The sequence below is a fragment of the Doryrhamphus excisus genome, linkage group LG5 (assembly GCF_037039965.1).
Source record: "Doryrhamphus excisus strain RoL-2023G ecotype Guam linkage group LG5, RoL_Dexc_Guam_v1.1, whole genome shotgun sequence".
Taxonomy (NCBI): domain Eukaryota; kingdom Metazoa; phylum Chordata; class Actinopteri; order Syngnathiformes; family Syngnathidae; genus Doryrhamphus; species Doryrhamphus excisus.
Window position 1 is genome coordinate 3,716,911 of NC_136361.1, and position 17,397 is coordinate 3,734,307.

General features: G+C 39.7%; 2 protein-coding genes and 1 long non-coding RNA gene across 7 annotated transcripts in view; 1 reads left to right on the forward strand and 2 right to left on the reverse strand.

Annotated features, from left to right (window-relative positions):
- Positions 1-146: 146 nt before the first annotated feature.
- On the reverse strand, positions 147-11,468 carry nup58 (nucleoporin 58). Of its 5 annotated transcripts, none has more exons than XM_078790598.1 (14): positions 11,346-11,468; positions 7,583-7,746; positions 7,482-7,517; positions 7,134-7,415; positions 6,897-7,068; positions 6,740-6,805; positions 6,479-6,653; positions 5,695-5,774; positions 5,496-5,614; positions 5,336-5,418; positions 5,052-5,253; positions 1,771-1,854; positions 1,357-1,455; positions 147-973 (listed from the first exon to the last, which is right to left on the reverse strand). In XM_078790598.1, exons 1-14 carry the CDS (start codon positions 11,348-11,350, stop codon positions 804-806), a joined length of 1,737 nt encoding a protein of 578 aa, XP_078646724.1. In that variant the 5' UTR covers positions 11,351-11,468; the 3' UTR covers positions 147-803. The 5 variants fall into 5 exon arrangements, with proteins under 5 accessions (XP_078646724.1, XP_078646723.1, XP_057915897.2 ...); XM_078790597.1 differs by lacking the exon at positions 11,346-11,468 and adding an exon at positions 7,946-8,363 and having other exon boundaries at positions 7,613-7,746; XM_058059914.2 differs by lacking the exon at positions 11,346-11,468 and adding an exon at positions 7,946-8,363.
- mtmr6 (myotubularin related protein 6) overlaps positions 8,625-17,397 on the forward strand; it is a 9,433-nt gene continuing 660 nt past the window's right edge. Inside the window, exons 1-14 of the mRNA XM_078790595.1 lie at positions 8,625-8,827; positions 11,271-11,405; positions 11,584-11,746; positions 11,824-11,981; positions 12,990-13,118; positions 13,190-13,324; positions 13,400-13,532; positions 14,376-14,485; positions 16,355-16,480; positions 16,542-16,591; positions 16,674-16,767; positions 16,836-16,942; positions 17,020-17,154; positions 17,235-17,361. Coding sequence (XP_078646721.1) covers positions 8,804-8,827; positions 11,271-11,405; positions 11,584-11,746; positions 11,824-11,981; positions 12,990-13,118; positions 13,190-13,324; positions 13,400-13,532; positions 14,376-14,485; positions 16,355-16,480; positions 16,542-16,591; positions 16,674-16,767; positions 16,836-16,942; positions 17,020-17,154; positions 17,235-17,361 — 1,626 coding nt within the window. The 5' untranslated portion in view covers positions 8,625-8,803. The remainder of the gene's footprint in view (positions 8,828-11,270; positions 11,406-11,583; positions 11,747-11,823; positions 11,982-12,989; positions 13,119-13,189; positions 13,325-13,399; positions 13,533-14,375; positions 14,486-16,354; positions 16,481-16,541; positions 16,592-16,673; positions 16,768-16,835; positions 16,943-17,019; positions 17,155-17,234; positions 17,362-17,397) is intronic.
- The window catches only part of LOC144898497 (uncharacterized), a 23,157-nt gene continuing 21,908 nt past the window's right edge, over positions 16,149-17,397 (reverse strand). The window contains exon 5 of the long non-coding RNA XR_013627375.1: positions 16,149-16,567. This is a non-coding gene — a long non-coding RNA (uncharacterized LOC144898497). The remainder of the gene's footprint in view (positions 16,568-17,397) is intronic.

Here is a 17,397-nt window from a genome sequence, read left to right on the forward strand (position 1 = left end):
CCCTCTGCTGGTCGGGAGAGTAAATGCACGATTGCACTGTAGTCACTTATAAAAATAGCTCAATTATCAAGTTCAATTATTTTTTTAAGCAAAAAAATTTTTTTTTTAATCTATAGAAACAGCGCATAAATTCAAACAAACTCAGTTCTAACAGTTCTAACAAACATTTATTGAAGTGATGTTGTCCAAAAGGCAGAACATCACATATGAAAGTGTATTATCAAACACATTTGGAAAATTCAATTGTAACACAGACAGTAATTAAGAAAATGAAAGTAAATCAGTAAATGTCGACTCAACGGACAAAAACTCTCGACGTCCCCCTGTCTTAAGCTGACATCAAACACTAGTACATATATGCAGGAAAAACAAAATAAAGGTACTTAAACAATAATAAGGATGTGTTACAGCAAAAACAACACAGGTTATCAAGGACTCAGCAATGACTGACGATGATGATGATGATGTTACTTCCCTCTTGTTATAAAAATAAAAGTACTGTCTCTTTCTATTAATTCTAACTCTGGGCGGAACTTGGGAAAAGTCACAAAAGCTCCAAACATAGCTGTTGGCATTCCGAAAAGCATTGCAGTGTCCAAAAAAAGGAATTTGGTCCCGGGTTCACTTACCATGTTTTGATGCTATATTTGGTTAATCATGCAGTCATTGTCCCAAAATGGCACCCGAGCTGGAGCCGACCGAGTTCACGACTTGCTACGTTATCGAATCATTACGTGATGTCCGCGAGTCGGTCGCTTGTGGGGACGACCGGTTCTCGTTGCTCGCTCTTCAGATTCTGCGTTCTATCTTTTGCCCCGCTTGTTACCGGCGGGGGGCTTCTTGAGCTGCAGCATGGGTGCTCCCGTGCCGAAGCCGGTGGCCGGTTGGTTGGACACCCCGAAGGTCAAGCCGGCCGACGGGTTGATGCCGGGGTTGCTGAAGTTAAACCCCGAGGCGTTGCTGCCGCCGAAACCTAGAAAACAAGAAAGAGGAGCTTACATGTGAAGCACTTGCAACGTACAAACATGATACTATCAATCATAACCAGGCATTTATTTGAGGTGAGGCATGTATTTCTCAGGAGTACACATGCATTTTGTACAATAAAATTTTTGCCGCAAATAAATACCGTAGTAAAGTACCGCTTTCTGACTGTTTATTTGTGGCTAGGTATCCATTTGAGCGGAGGCCATTATTTGAGGAAACTGGTAGAATTTTCAAATAAATAGTGGAATAATTTAGAAGTCTGAATACAATAGCACCCTAAATATAATTTTTTTTTCCCACACACAGTTGATACAAGGCCCGTCTTTCATGCTAGTGAATCATGCGTGTGGTGTTACCGTACACATGTACCTGCACTCAGACTGCCTCCTGTGGGCTTAGTGGTGGTGGAGAAGGCAAAAGAAGAACCCCCAGTCCCCACCCCACCAAATCCTGGCCCTGCACCAAAACCTGTGAGGGAAGAGAGCGACACACACACACACACATACACACACACACGGAGGGGGGAGGGAGGGGAAGTGAGCTTAAACTTGCCTCCACTGACAGCACAAAGCTTGGCAAAGCAAAGGCCGCATTCTGATCGCCACGTTAGCGTTTGCATGAAACACACACACACACACACGCACGCAGCATCGGCCATTTTTTTTGTCGCGTGAATGCAGAAGTGAAAAGCCAATCTCAGTCTCGACACACTCACCGCTTCCTCACTCAGACATTAAGTTGAAAAAAAAAACAAATTAAAAAAAAAAAAAGCTGTGGTGATACCTCCCAATGTAGTCGAGCCCAAACTAGTGCCCACTGCTGTGGCAAAGGGGTTTCCAAACCCTCCTCCCAAGGGTGCCTGGGTCCCTAAGGCACAGAGAGATGCTTTACTCTTTTTAACACAGCTGTGTTCCTCCCTTACTTGACAAATAAAGTTGCCCTTTACTGAATAATAATAATAAAAAGGAAATGCCTTGCATTTGCCGTACATGAAGTAAACATGTTTAATGTACCCATTTATATCAATTATTTGTATAACTTTTATCAGTGGTTCTCAAACTTTTTGAATGTAATTGTATTTTTATGTAAGAATAAACGTTTGAGCCCGCGTACCGCCAGTGGAACGCTTACCACATTTTGTGTGCAAAAAAAATTAGCTAGTTCTTTCACTCCAAAACTTGTCTCTTTAAAAAAAAAAATAATTTTTGATTTTTTTTTTTTAACCCAACAAAACACGGACAAGAGTTTGTTTAAAAATTTGTTTTATTGTCAATTTAATAACGCAACTCCACTTACATGAAGACACAAACAGTTTGGAACATAACGATTGTAAGAACGTCTAACTGCTACTGCATTTGACAAGTTTCAGAAGATTCAAGATTTGAGAGTGAATGAACTAGCATGTTTAAAAAAAAAAACAAAAAAAAGCATCACACCGTTATTGAATATAGTTTAAAAAAAAAAGGCACACACCATATTAAATATACTGTATCAACAGGCATTGGTTATATAGGTTTGAATACAAGTCAAAGCACTGGAGAGTTAGATAAGACAAGGATTTGGCGTCTAAGGGATGAGCAGTTTAAACTATTTGAACGTTTACGTTTTACGCGGTTGAGAGGTGCCTTGCTCACATTCATCCATCGGAAATGTGTCAATCCAGCCTAAACGGTCTGGGGCGGCAACCGCTGGCCGCACGTGTCGCCACTATCGTCATCACAAATACACCGAGTGGAAGACATTATGTTCAAAATAAAAGCATCCGGAAAATGCTTCCTAATGCCGAGTACTTGATCATAGAATTAATTCAAAGCCTCTGATTGGAGAAGATTGGTGTTCGAACTTTGATGGAACTTGAAGGTGAAATGAAATGATCCAGTAGCCCTTAAGGTGAAATGATCAAGTATTTCCTCTTATCATGCAACCTACCATGTGTAAAATTAAAATAACTCAACAAAACAGATGTAATTAATAACTCAGTAGTTCACAACACTGACTTCTCTTAAATACGATTAAGTGCGAAAAAAAAACAATTTGTGTTCCGAACTTCATTAGTAGCTTTCCTGTGCAATCCTGAGTCGTTTGGCACGTTTCGATTTTTTTTTTCCCCCCCACGCGGTGGCACAAATGTAAAGAAGCAGCTTTGGGACAGCACCGACACATGAAGTGTTGCTTGTCTCGCATGTAAACAGATACAAATAGGTCAATAAATACGGAACAAAACGTCCTCTCCGAGAGTCCACAAAGTCGATGAAATCACCAAGTGTCGTGCTGCGTTGACAGTTCGGGAAAAAGTGCATCAATGTGACTACTCTCTTCGTTTTGCGCGTTTTAACGTCTGATTTTTGCTTTGAGTTTGGACCTTTGGGGGCGACTACTGTGGAAGCTCAGTTAACTCTGACGATCGTTTTCTCAGTCGATTCAACTAAAGCTTGTTGTTTTGATTAATCACATCATCACTTTAGGCCCTAGACCAGGCAGAGGTCTGCAACCTGTGGCTCGTGTGTGTATTTTTGGTGAGTCAACTCGGTCGACGTACAAGCTTCCTACAGCAACATTAACAGGGGTCTAATGAAATTAAAATGAAATTAATCAATGTTACAACACTTATTGCAAATGTTGTTCTGAAATCAGTGGAGAAGGCTTAAAAAAATGACTTAAGAAGCAACACTATCAAAAAAATTGTATCACAAAAAAAGTATCACTGCTTGTCAACAAAGGTTAAATGTTCTTTGTGTACATTTCTACACATTTCCAATTGTTCTGCATGTGTTTTGGTTAGAGTCAGACTACCTGGGATGGATGACACTAACCGAGGTTCCACTGGAATTCCATTTTAAAAAGCGTAAAAGGTTAAAATTTGTACTTTTTTTATTACGGCGGCTCCTGCCTGTGCTACAAAGCCACTAAAACACGTTTAAAAAAAAAAAAAAAAGTATGACAGCATTCACAGCAGGATACTGTAGTTTAACTGGCGTATTAACACTTTGGCTGCAAAGATTTGGAAACTGAAAAAAAAAACCCAGGTTTGAATTCAAGTATCGGAAAAAATGACCAAAACGCTCTCAAAGCTTGAATATTGCTCTCAATTCCTGCGCCTTGAATGCTGGTTCCTTACCGCAAGTTAAGTCACGATATAAAGTCATTGGGTTCATGCAAAAAAAAAAAAAAAACACATGACAGTGTGCCCTGAAGTGCTCAGCTGGTGGAACAATACAATGTGTATCAATGTGTATTTTTAGTGTAGTATAAGTAGCAGGTTATTTGTGTGTGTGTGTATCGTTTGGATATAAGCGCTGTGCCGCACAATATGAGCTTATTTATTCTCATTTTTTCTTGTGTGGAAAAATGTAACAATCTGGCAACACACATTTGTTAATAATAAATAGGGTTCACACAAGTTAATGTAAATTATTAATTAAAAGAGTATCCATAAGTGTTAGATATGACCGGAGAGCCATTGCGTGATTTTTAAAAATGAGTCCAGCATATTTCTCGTGCACACAATTAAGAGCGATATTAAAACATGTCTTGTTTAGTAGTTGCTACAAAAAAAAAATTAACTAAAGCTGCATTTTATGTACATTTTCATTCAGTCGTGTGATAAACAAGCAGCTTCTTTGTCTCATTCAGAGAAATATTTGCGCAAATATCTAAAAATCACAAAGTCTTTAGAAGTTTTACCATAAAAAATACTGATTAGGCGGGCTCATTTCAAGCATGGAATACAGTGTAGTTAGTGTAGTTGTCAGTCAGGGAGAGACGTCATTGTGTGTGTTCTTGGCCGGTTGCGTCACATTCCAAATATCGTTACGGCTCGGCCATGGTAAATAAAAGTGTCAACACCCTGGTATTGTATAATAAGGCGCATTAGTTAAATTAATCTAGCCCGTAAACTGAGGACTCAAGAGACGTGATAGTAAGGCAGAAAACTATTTCCCCCCCCCCCACGCGTTAAAAGTATACACAGCTCGGCACCGTCTATACGCCGACGTCACAAAACATTCAATTAAACGTGCCCCTTCTAAACTCTCCAAGGTTCTAAAACTTGTAGGCAGTCAGACCTGGAGTTGGCTGCTGTTGCTGGGTCAACGTGGCCGCCATGGCGACTGCCGCCGCGTTCGGCACGCTGGAGAACGGGGCCGGACCGGTGGTCACGCGCGGCGTGCTCTGCCACTTCCTGGTGGACACCCGCTTGGACTCAAAGATGTCCGTCGCGTCTTCCAGGAAGGCTCGGCGGTAAGAAAGGTACTGGTGCTTCAGGATCTGAAGTTAAAAAAAGATGGATTAATATTAAATATCAATCTGACAATAAACATGTCAATGATTGTTTGGACTATGAGCTGACCTTTACGTTCTCGTGGACAGACTGGAGGTGGGCCGCCTGTGCAACGAAGGTCTGGTACAACTTTTGCATGGCCATAGTCAGGTCTTGGAAGAGATACATAAATAATCAAAAAAATAAAGCATCTCCATACTGCACTGTTGGGAAAAGTGATGCCTCTTACCTTGAGGGGTGATATGAGAGCCACTACTCTGTGTGGTCAGGTGGTTCTCCAGCTCTTCTATCTGCTGCCGATACTGCTGTAGCTGCACCTCAAACTGCTCCACCAGGCAGCGAAAATAGCTAAATTGAAAGGGGGGAAAAAAATCATTCTGTCTGCAAAACAGCTTGCTGGAGGCGGCCAATCAGATCGCTCCACTTACTCAGACGGAGCCGTGTTCTCATGCTGAAGACCCGGGGGTGTCTTTTGCGTACGAAGTGCTATGTCGGCATTTTTAAGTTCCTAATCAAAAAGAGGGGGAATAGATTTGTATTTGATACAGAGTGTATGTCATGTTTAATTTTGTTGCAAATACAGTAATCCCTCATTTATTGCGGTTAATTGGCAGGATTTGTTGTTTATAAAGTGAGGTCGGAGTTTCAGAGTTTAGTTTTGGCCACAACGGTGGCCCGTTTTATGGATTATTGCACCTGTTGTGAGATAATAATAATAATAATAATAATAATAATAATAATAATAATAGCGTTTTTCAAAATACTCAGACGCTACAGAAGAATGGAGTTGAATAAAAAACAAGTAAACAGAGTAAAAGACACGTGACAATACAACATTCATGCAGATCTTGGAGGGCTTTGTAGGTGATGAGAAGAATTTCGAAGTGAATGCGTTGGGGAACCGGAAGCCAGTGGAGATTTTGGAGGACAGGGGTGATGGGAGCGGGTGGAGGTGAGGAGGCGGGCAGCGGAGTTCTGAATATATTGTAGTTTGTTGAGGGTTTTGGAAGGTGTACCGTAGAGATAATTCAAATGTGCAATAAAAAAAACAGTTCAGACAAACATTACTTTAAATGCGTCTTCTGAATGTGTCATATTTAAAAAAAAAAGCCAGACACAGTAAAGCTGTGAAAAGTGGTGAAGGATTACCATATAGGATATTTAAATCGATTAAGTACACAACAAAAGTCTTACATTTGCGTGTGTGCCTACCTGTGCCGTCTCCAGCTTCAACTTGTCAATAGCCAAAGCTTGGCGCTGCAAGCCGCTGGCACTGACAGAGAGAAGCTGTTTCAGTGTCTTGATGTCATCCTGTACTTTGGATATTGCCTTCGACGACATCCTGCTGATGTCCTCCTGAACCTGCTTCTGCTCTTTGACAAATTTCCTTGCAAAAAAAAAGGGCAATTGAAACAAGTTTATATGTCATGAACGCATATAAGACGCATGACTGGGAGTCTGCATTACACTTACTGGAAATTCTCAACATCTTGGCAAATGACTGGAGGCAGGTTCTCATCCTTTAAGGCTTTACTGTCCCTGAACAGAAGAGGGAAAATGTCATATATGAAAATGTAACTATATCAGTATATTTCGACCAATTAAAAAAATATAGGGGTTCATGACTTACTGGGCATTGGTTCCAGATGATGCGTCACTCTTTTTCTCCGAGGATGTACTGAAGTCTACCCCACCCAAGCCGATACTGGGAGCAGAGGCTGCCGTGGCTGCCGTTGATGTGCTTAATAAAGAGCCGAATGTTAACCCTCCTCCCGCTCCTCCAAGCGTTGTTTGCCCCAAACCTGTAATATCACATAAAGAGATGTTATGAATCACTTTATGCTAAATGAAAACGCTATCATCAAACCTGTAGCTGCAGTGCTGGAAAAAAGACTCCCGCCGAGCGACGGCACTGTTGCCGCAGCAGTCGCAGTTGTTGTACCGCCGAGGCCGAGCGTGAAGCCCGTTGCTGTGGGCTGCTGTGGCGCCGTTGACGTCAAGACAGAACCGAATGTTAAACCCGCTCCGGCGGGGACGGATGTGGCGCTGGTGGTCGTTGCGGTGAGAGAGAAGGGTGCAGCGGAGCCGGTGGGTTTGTTGAAGGAGAGACTAAAACCAGTGGGGGCTGTTGTCGTGGAAGCTGGGGCACCTGTGCAATAACATCGGTTATCATTTTGTCAGACTGACTTGTAAATGTATTCCAATGCATGCTTACCTAATGTTAAGCCAGCAGTGGGTGCAGCAGCAGCACCTGTACAAGATCAAAACAGGTAGCATTTAAAACACAGTTAGTGGGTTTGTAGTTGTGTGTCTTACCTGCGGCAGGTGAATTGAAGGAAAACCCACCAGTGGGTTTCTGACCAAACAGATTTCCTCCTAAGCCAAGAGATGGAGTGGCGCTGGCGGTTGAGGCAGGGGTCGCAGCAGCTGCACCCAATGCATTTCCAAAGGAGAAACCACCAGTACTTGCCGCCGGTGCACTTAAAAGAAAGAATGACCATTTAAGGGCGAGAACACTGACGTTTTTTTCATATTTAATTGCCAAAAAAGTGGTTTTGTTGCGAATAGTAATGACGAAATGACGTCGACTTCATAAACGCCAAGGTAATACAGTTGTATTAAATATCATTGCCTACTTAAGCTAGGCTAACTTTAGCCAACTCGTTTCACTTTTGTTACCTGGTTGCAGTTCCGAATGTGAACCCTCCTCCCGCGTTGGTGGAACCAAGAGTTCCCGTTCCGAAATTAAATCCAGACATTGTAATTTACTCATGAAACACCGTAAAACTCTCTACTTTTGCCACACTAGCGAAGTCAACACAGCATCTCCATTAGCTAGCTTAGCTAAAATGCCCGCGTGAGGGCCTGAGCTACACTATTACTGAAGACAACCGTCCGTCGAGAGACGCCATGTTTTAAATACAACGCCACCTAAGTCCTACTGCTGCCCAAAGTCTGTCCCAGCAAAGTGTCTCCTTTTTAGGCAGCAAAAGCGGGCAAAATTCAATGAACTACACCACGCTTGGTGTGCTTTTTTTCCTATTCCCCGCCTGCGTTATTGCATTATGGGTAGCAGTAATGTCAACTACAATACCCAACACGCTCGCCTGACGCGTGGTGAAAATGAGTGTCAAAATAAACCTTCAACGGTTCAAAATAATAATAATAATAATAGTTCAAAATAAGAAAAATGAGCAAATAAACAGCTACATTAGACGCAAACACGCACTATTTCATTTAAAACATAAATAACAGTCAAAGTTATTATTCAATTAACTTGTTTTAACCTCCATGCCCGATACAACCGGGCTCTTACTTTGAAAAACCGTTCACCGCAAGCGTAGGCATTATTGTCGAGCGCTTTACGCGGATGCAGGAGTAAAAGTAATTGACAATAAACGCATCGAATGCAGTCGACATCGCCCAGTCTGTTTGTGTAGCGCTCATTATTGTCATTTTATCAATGACACATCTATACGCGGAAGGCATTGTGTGAACTCTGCAGTCGCTGACAAACATCTGTTACGACCGGGAGACATGGAACATATCCGAACCCCAAAGGTAGCTAACATTTCTTGCTAATTTCAAGCGAATGGGGGATGCGAGTCGAGCATCTCGGCCTCGGGATTATTAGGGCTGATCGTTGAAAAAAAATAATTGTCATTAACTGTAATGGATTTAATGTAAATGCATCCTGGCGTGCAAGGTGTCCTGGTTTGCTGTTTCAGACGTGACAAGCATCTGTGAGCTGCTTTTTGTTACCCTCTTTCGAGATTCGACTTCCAGTTATTGATCGAATCCCGTCCTGATTCATTTAATGTCCTGTTGGTGAACGATCACCTCAAAGACTCCGGAGGGGCTGTTATTCCGCAAAGTTCCTTCAGTACTGTGCGGATGTTTATGCGCTCTCATAAAAGGCCTCATAATCCGTTTTAAACATAACTACGAATCGATATTACTTTAGAGATACAAAGCGAACGAAAGAGGGAATTGGATTGTGAAAGTCAGTCACCTCAGGCTAAATCACTTAATGAAGATCAGCCTGAATGCAAAAAAACAAACACTTGCAGATTGAGAAGAGGCCAACAGGTGGCGCTATTCGTAATCTTAAAGCCATGTATTATTGCGAAAGATTTTTTTTTGATTACCACATCTCGCTTACTTCCGGTATTGCACACGTGCTGTCACGTCGTATCTGACAAGGACAGGAAAAAGGAAACAAAGGATGCCTGAGTCGACAAGAATTTGCTGCAACGATAAATGATTTGCAGCGACAAAAAACACAACATCCTGTTGGCCACACAGAGCAGCTTGCTAGAATGTGTACTGTCTATATCAGGGGTGTCCAAAGTGCGGCCCATGGGCCATTTGCGCACCATAGCTGTTTCTTATTGGCTCGTGGAACATTACAAAAATATAATTTAATGTAAAACTTAAAAAAGGAAAAATTAGCAGTAATTTTACAAGTAAAATGTCAAAATATTAAGTACATTTTAGAAGAAGAATGTGAGTAAAATATCATTTAATGTAATAAAATAGCATAAGTAGTTTCAAATTGGGCTTTTTGTGGAACATTCTAAAAATATAATTTAATGTAAAAATTAAAGGAAAATTTAGCAGTAATTTTACAAGTACAATGTCAAAATATTGAGTACATTTTAGAAGAATAATGTGAGTAAAATATTTTATGTAATAAAATAGCATAAAGTTGAAATAAGTAGTTTAAATTTGGGCTTTTTGTGGAACATTCTAATAATATAATTTAATCTAACACTTAAAAAAGGAAAAATTAGCAGTAATTTTACAAGTATAATGTCAAAATATTAAGTACATTTTAGAAGAATAGTGTGAGTAAAATATCATTTCATGTAATAAAATAGCATAAAGTTGAAATAAGTAGTTTAAATTTGGGCTTTTTGTGGAACATTCTAAAAATATAATTTAATGTAAAACTTAAAAAAGGAAAAAATAACAGTAATTTTACAAGTACAATGTCAAAATATTAAGTACATTTTAGAAGAATAATGTGAGTAAAATATTTTATGTAATAAAATAGCATAAAGTTGAAATAAGTAGTTTCAATTTGGGCTTTTTGTGGAACATTCTAAAAATATAATTTAATGTAAAACTTAAAAAATGAAAAATTAGCAGTAATTTTACAAGTACAATGTCAAAATATTAAGTACACTTTAGAAGAATAATGTGAGTAAAATATCATTTTATGTAATATAAAAGCATAAAATTGAAATAAGTAGTTTCAATTTGGGCTTTTTGTGGAACATTCTAAAATATAATTTAATGTAAAACTTAAAGGAAAAATTTGCAGTAATTTTACAAGTACAATGTCAAAATATTAAGTATATTTAGAAGAATAATGTGAGTAAAATATCATTGTATGTAATAAAATAGCATAAAGTTGAAATAAGTAGTTTAAATTTGGGCTTTTTGTGGAACATTCTAAAAATATAATTTAATCTAACACTTAAAGGAAAAATTAGCAGTAATTTTACAAGTACAATGTCAAAATATTAAGTACATTTTAGAAGAATAGTGTGAGTAAAATATCATTTTATGTAATATAAAAGCATAAAGTTGAAATAAGCAGTTTAAATTTGGGCTTTTTGTGGAACATTCTAAAATATAATTTAATGTAAAACTTAAAGGAAAAATTTGCAGTAATTTTACAAGTACAATGTCAAAATATTAAGTATATTTAGAAGAATAATGTGAGTAAAATATCATTTAATGTAATAAATTAGCATAAAGTTGAAATAAGTAGTTTAAATTTGGGCTTTTTGTGAAAATTCTAAAATATAATTTAATGTAAAACTTAAAAAAGGAAAAATTAGCAGTGATTTTACAAGTAAAATGTCAAAATATTAAGTACATTTTAGAAGAATAATATTAGTAAAATATCATTTCATGTAATAAAATAGCATAAAGTTTAAATTTGGGCTTTTTGTGGTAAAATATGCCTTTGCACATCATCGCCCCTAAAATGCAGGTGGAGCAGGTCCGACTGTTGGATCGCTTCAGCAACAAATCCACCAGCGGCACACTGTACCTCACCGCCACGCACCTCATCTTTGTGGAGAGCGGGTCCAACGGCTCATCAACGTCTGCCGGACAGGAGATTTGGGTGAGTGGATCCACATTTCGCCAGCTTTGTCATGTGCATTTGTCCATTATAAACATGAAAATGCAGTAAAAAAAAACATCCATTATAAATGCAAATGTAAAAATGATTACACATAGATATAATGTACAATAATGGAAGATGTACACAAGTGCAATAACGACATGTGCATTATTCCCAGATTTTGCACCACCACATCGCATCCGTGGAGAAGCTGTCGCTCACCACCACAGGATGCCCGCTTGTCATTCAGTGTCGTAATTTCCGAGTGGTTCACTTCGTGGTGCAGCGAGAACGCGACTGCCACGACGTCTACAGCTCGTTGCTGCGTCTTCTTCGGCCCGGTGGGTTTCACTGCGTCAGAACCTCGGAGCCATTTGCGTCTGTTTTTATTTTTAACCTCATCCTGTTTTGTGTGCAGAATCCTACGATGAGCTCTACGCGTTCTCCTACAACCCCAAACAGAATGACCAGCAGCGGGAGGAAGGTTGGCAGCTCATTGACCTGGGGGCGGAGTTTGAGAGGATGGGTGTCCCCTGTGACCAATGGCAACTCACCGACGTCAACCGAGACTACAAGGTGCACGATGTTTGGGTGTTTGTAAAAAGGGAATCGAGCACCATTGATCAGCAGTGGACGCAATTGACCGTGCATGTTTGCCCACAAGGGGGCAGTAAAACTCCACTATGGACACAATAGAAAAACACATTAAACATGCTAGGTTAATTGGCTAATTCCAAATTGTATAGGTATGAATGAGAGTGTGAATGGTTGTTTGTCTATATGTGCCCTGTGATTGGCTGGCCACCAGTCCAGGGTATACCCCGCCTCTCTCGCCTGAAGACAGCTGGGATAGGCTCCATCAGTTGTGGACTCCTATAGAGCAGCTACACACACAAGCTTTCCAGATCTTACAGAATATGCACCTATGCACTTATTTAGAAGGTCATAAACAGGATTTCGGGCTGTACGGCGGCCAAGTGGTTAGCGCGCAGAACTCACAGCTAGGAGGCCAGGGTTCAATTCCACCCTCGGCCATCTCTGTGTGGAGTTTGCATGTTCTCCCCGTGCATGCGTGGGTTTTCTCCGGGTACTCCGGTTTCCTCCCACATTCCAAAAACATGCTAGGTTAATTGGCTAATTCCAAATTGTCCATAGGTATGAATGTGAGTGTGAATGGTTGTTTGTGTATATGTGCCCTGTGATTGGCTGGCCACCAGTCCAGGGTGTACCCCGCCTCTGGCATGAAGACAGCTGGGATAGGCTCCAGCACCCCCGCCACCCTCATGAGGAAAAAGCGGGAGAAAATGAATGAATGAATTTAACCGAAGGCAGCATTTCGCCATAATTTTTGTTAATTCATCACTCATAATAATTTTTTTTTTTTTTTTGCATTTCCATTTTTTATCCATGACATAACGTAAACGAGACAAATTTAAACAAAAGTGCTAATTTGATGCTAATTTACATCGAAAATCCCATATACTATATTAGCTATTTTACATGGCAATTCCATAACAGTTAATAAATATAGTACTGAGTATTGAACACTGGTTTTATGCATGCGTGTCTAAATTTGCTCCGCAGATCTGCGAGACGTATCCACGCGACCTGTACGTTCCCATCACGGCCAGTAAGCCCATTATCGTGGGAAGTTCCAAGTTCAGGAGCAAAGGACGCTTCCCCGTGCTGACTTACTTCTACCAGGAAAAGAAGGTACGCATTGTAAAGTCGTTTAAATTAGCCGCGTCGAAATGTGGTTAAGCGTTTGTGTCCGATGCTGACAGGCGGCAGTGTGTCGGTGCAGCCAGCCTCTGTCTGGGTTCAGCGCGCGCTGCTTAGAAGACGAGAGCATGCTCCAGGCCATCAGCAAGGCCAATCACAACAGCCGATTTGTTTACGTTATGGACACAAGACCGAAAGTAAGGCCGTTCTTTTAAAAAAAAACGTTGCCTCATATGTCTCATGTTTATTTTTTTGGTGACCGCCCCCAACAGCTTAACGCGCTCGCCAACCGAGCGGCGGGCAAAGGCTACGAAAACGAGGACAACTACTCAAATATCCGCTTCCAGTTTGTGGGCATCGAGAACATCCACGTGATGAGGACCAGTTTGCAGAAGCTCCTGGAAGGTTGAACACCGACACACAGCAGATTTGTTAACCCTCCTCTTGTGTTAGCGTCGGCACCAACCGGTTTTACATTTTAACGCATAAAAAGAATCACATAATATTTCTTTATTGCATCAGGAAACTATTTCAATAAAATAAAAACCAAAAAGATAATTTTTACGACATTTTAAAATGGTCTGGTTGAAATTATGACCACCGGTTATAATAATATGACTATAAAGCAATATTTTGAGCCAAAACTGAAATCATAAGTGTACAATTAGCAACCAGCCTTTTTCTCATCATGTAAGCTTCAGGGGATTCTCATTTTGTTGATGAAAACAATAACTTTTTCAACCTTTTCTTGACATTAATATACATGGGTCAAAATTCACCCGTGATAATACTAAAATATTTAATTTAATTTAATTTAATTTAATTTAATTTAATTTAATTTAATTTAATTTAATTTAATTTAATTTAATTTAATTTAATTTAATAATTGATTTCAGAGATATGTTCTATAGCCCTCAGTAATAGCCAGGAAAAAAATATTATTATTAATATGATTCTTTTGAGGTTCATTTTATCATTTTTGGAAATTGAAATCGAGCGGTATAGTGACAAAAAAAGGCCTACATGCCCACACTAAAAGTATTAAAACAATATATTTTAATGGATAAGGAAGCCTAAAAAGGTAACCAAAATATGCGCAGCAAATTTTATAGTTATTGTTTTTAGTGTATTTTATAGCTGATTTAAAACATGGGTCAAAACCGACTTGCTAACATAAAAGATGATACCAGAAAGCTAACACAAGAGGAAGGTTAAGTGAGCCTTGAGATGTGTTTTGTGTACTTCAAGTTACCGGAACGAGGGCTCTCTCCATGAGCGACTTCCTGGTTGGACTGGAGAGCTGTGGCTGGTTGAGGCACATCAAGGCTATCGTGGATGCGGCGATCTTTCTGGCGAAGGTACATCGGAAAACCAATAGTTAGACATTTGCGTGTCAGAGGTGTGTTCAAGTACCGCCGAATAAAGTGCGAACTCTCATTGCTTGATTGCAACATTATCAGTGAAGCATAAAAACACAAATTCTTACCGATTTATGGTGAATATTTCACTCAGTCCCACGTCTCCACTAATCCCTCCTTTATCACGGTGACTTGGTTCCACATTGGTTCCACTTATGGAAATTCCATAAGTGAATTTCTGCAAAGTAGGATTCCTTAATTATAAATGGAATATTTCTGTAGTTATGATGTAGAAAATCTGTTTACAACCTCCTGAATACAGTTTGTAATATTATTAAAGCCCTCTAGACATGACATAACACCCCTATAGTCACATTTACACTCATATTACCCAATATGGTGGACATATTAAAAGAAAACACACGTTCCTTGTTTGTTTTTTTTTTACTTCCTGGGGTGTCGATTGTTGCATTAATGTAACATTACTGACATTACTGAACACAACATATCATAGCATCTTTGAACGCATCTTATTGTGTTAGTTTATGCTTATTCAACCACAATTTAGTATTATTCACAGCAGAATGGATTGTGTATTAAATATGAAATATTGAACTATCCGAAGGTACATCGGAAAACCAATAGTTAGACATTTGCGTGTCAGAGGTGTGTTCAAGTACCGCCGAATAAAGTGCGAACTCTCATTGCTTGATTGCAACATTATCAGTGAAGCATAAAAACACAAATTCTTACCGATTTATGGTGAATATTTCACTCAGTCCCACGTCTCCAGTAATCCCTCCTTTATCACGGTGACTTGGTTCCACATCCGACAGTGATGAGTGAATTTCTGCAAAGTAGGATTCCTTAATTATAAATGGACTATTTCTGTAGTTATGATGTAGAAAATCTGTTTACAACCTCCTGAATACAGTTTGTAATATTATTAAAGCCCTCTAGACATGACATAACACCCCTATAGTCACATTTACACTCATATTACCCAATATGGTGGACATATTAAAAGAAAACACACATTCCTTGTTTGTTTTTTTTTTACTTCCTGGGGTGTCGATTGTTGCATTAATGTAACATTACTGACATTACTGAACACAACATACCATAGCATCTTTGAACGCATCTTATTGTGTTAGTTTATGCTTATTCAACCACAATTTAGTATTATTCACAGCAGAATGGATTGTGTATTAAATATGAAATATTGAACTATCCGAAGGTACATCGGAAAACCAATAGTTAGACATTTGCGTGTCAGAGGTGTGTTCAAGTACCGCCGAATAAAGTGCGAACTCTCATTGCTTAATGCAAAAACATTATCAGTGAAGCATAAAAACACAAATTCTTACCGATTTATGGTGAATATTTCACTCAGTCCCACGTCTCCACTAATCCCTCCTTTATCACGGTGACTTGGTTCCACATCCGACAGTGATAAGTGAATTTCTGCAAAGTAGGATTCCTTAATTATAAATGGAATATTTCTGTAGTTATGACGTAGAAAATCTGTTTACAACCTCCTGAATACAGTTTGTAATATTATTAAAGCCCTCTAGACATAACATAACACCCCTATAGTCACCTTTACACTAATATTAACCAAAATGGTGGACATATTAAAAGAAAACACATTCGTTGTTTGTTTTTTTCACTTCCTGGGGTTCCATTAATGTAACATTACTGAACACGACATATCATAGCATCTTTGAACGCATCTTATTGTGTTAGTTTATGCTTATTCAACCACAATTTACTATAATTCACAGCAGAATGGATTGTGTATTAAATATAAAATACCTTTCTGGTGCTTGTGTGTCGCTTTTGTTGTCCTGTCTGTCATCCAACTACTAGTCAGTGACGGTGGAAGGGGCAAGCGTGTTGGTTCACTGTTCCGACGGGTGGGACCGGACGGCCCAAGTGTGCTCTCTGGGGTCTCTGCTCATGGATCCGTACTACCGCACCATCAAGGGCTTCATGGTACCGCTCACATACTTGGATCTCTTTGCTTGCCTCTTTCTCACGTTTGGACTTTTTTTAGGTCCTGATCGAGAAAGACTGGATCTCCTTTGGACACAAGTTTGCAGACAGGTTAAAAAAATTGCTATTAATCTTGTTATTCTCCACATATTCAATATATGCAATATAAATAATGCTGAGTTTTGACTTGCAGGTGTGACCAGTTGGATGGAGACCAAAAGGAAGTGTCGCCTATTTTCACTCAATTCCTGGAGTGCGTCTGGCAGCTTTCCGAGCAGTTCCCTCAGGTACGTGTGCTGTATAACATGATGTTATTCTGTCTAAATATATATTCTAAAATCATTTTTTTTTTAAGGCGTTCGAGTTCAGCGAGTGGTTCCTGCTGCAGATCCACGAACACGTCCACTCATGTCAGTACGGAAACTTCCTCGGCAACAACCAGAGACAGAGGGAAGACCTGCAGTGAGTCCGTGCACTGCAAACCGTCCCTATTGACTACATAAATGGAACACTGAACTGTGTTTTTTTTTGTGTCCCAGGCTGAGAGATCGAACTCACTCGTTATGGGCGTACCTCCTGAGCGAAAAAAACAACTACTTGAATCCTTTCTACGACCCAGCGTACGCCGAAGCGCACCCGGTGTTGGAGCCCTGCACCTTGCCCTACCACTTCAAGTTTGTGCCAGCTTCTTTGTGCACTTATCAAGTTAAGAATAATAATTTTTTTTTAAATAAATACGGTTTGTGGATTAAAGGTTCTGGAGAAATATGTACCACCAGTTTGATCGCTCCATGCACCCCCGCCAGTCCATCCTGAAAAGCATTCTGACAGCCAGAGAGAACAGTCAAAAGGCGGAGATCAAGCTGCAAGCGCTGGAGACTGTGAGTGAACACACATTAATGTTACTAATCAAAGAT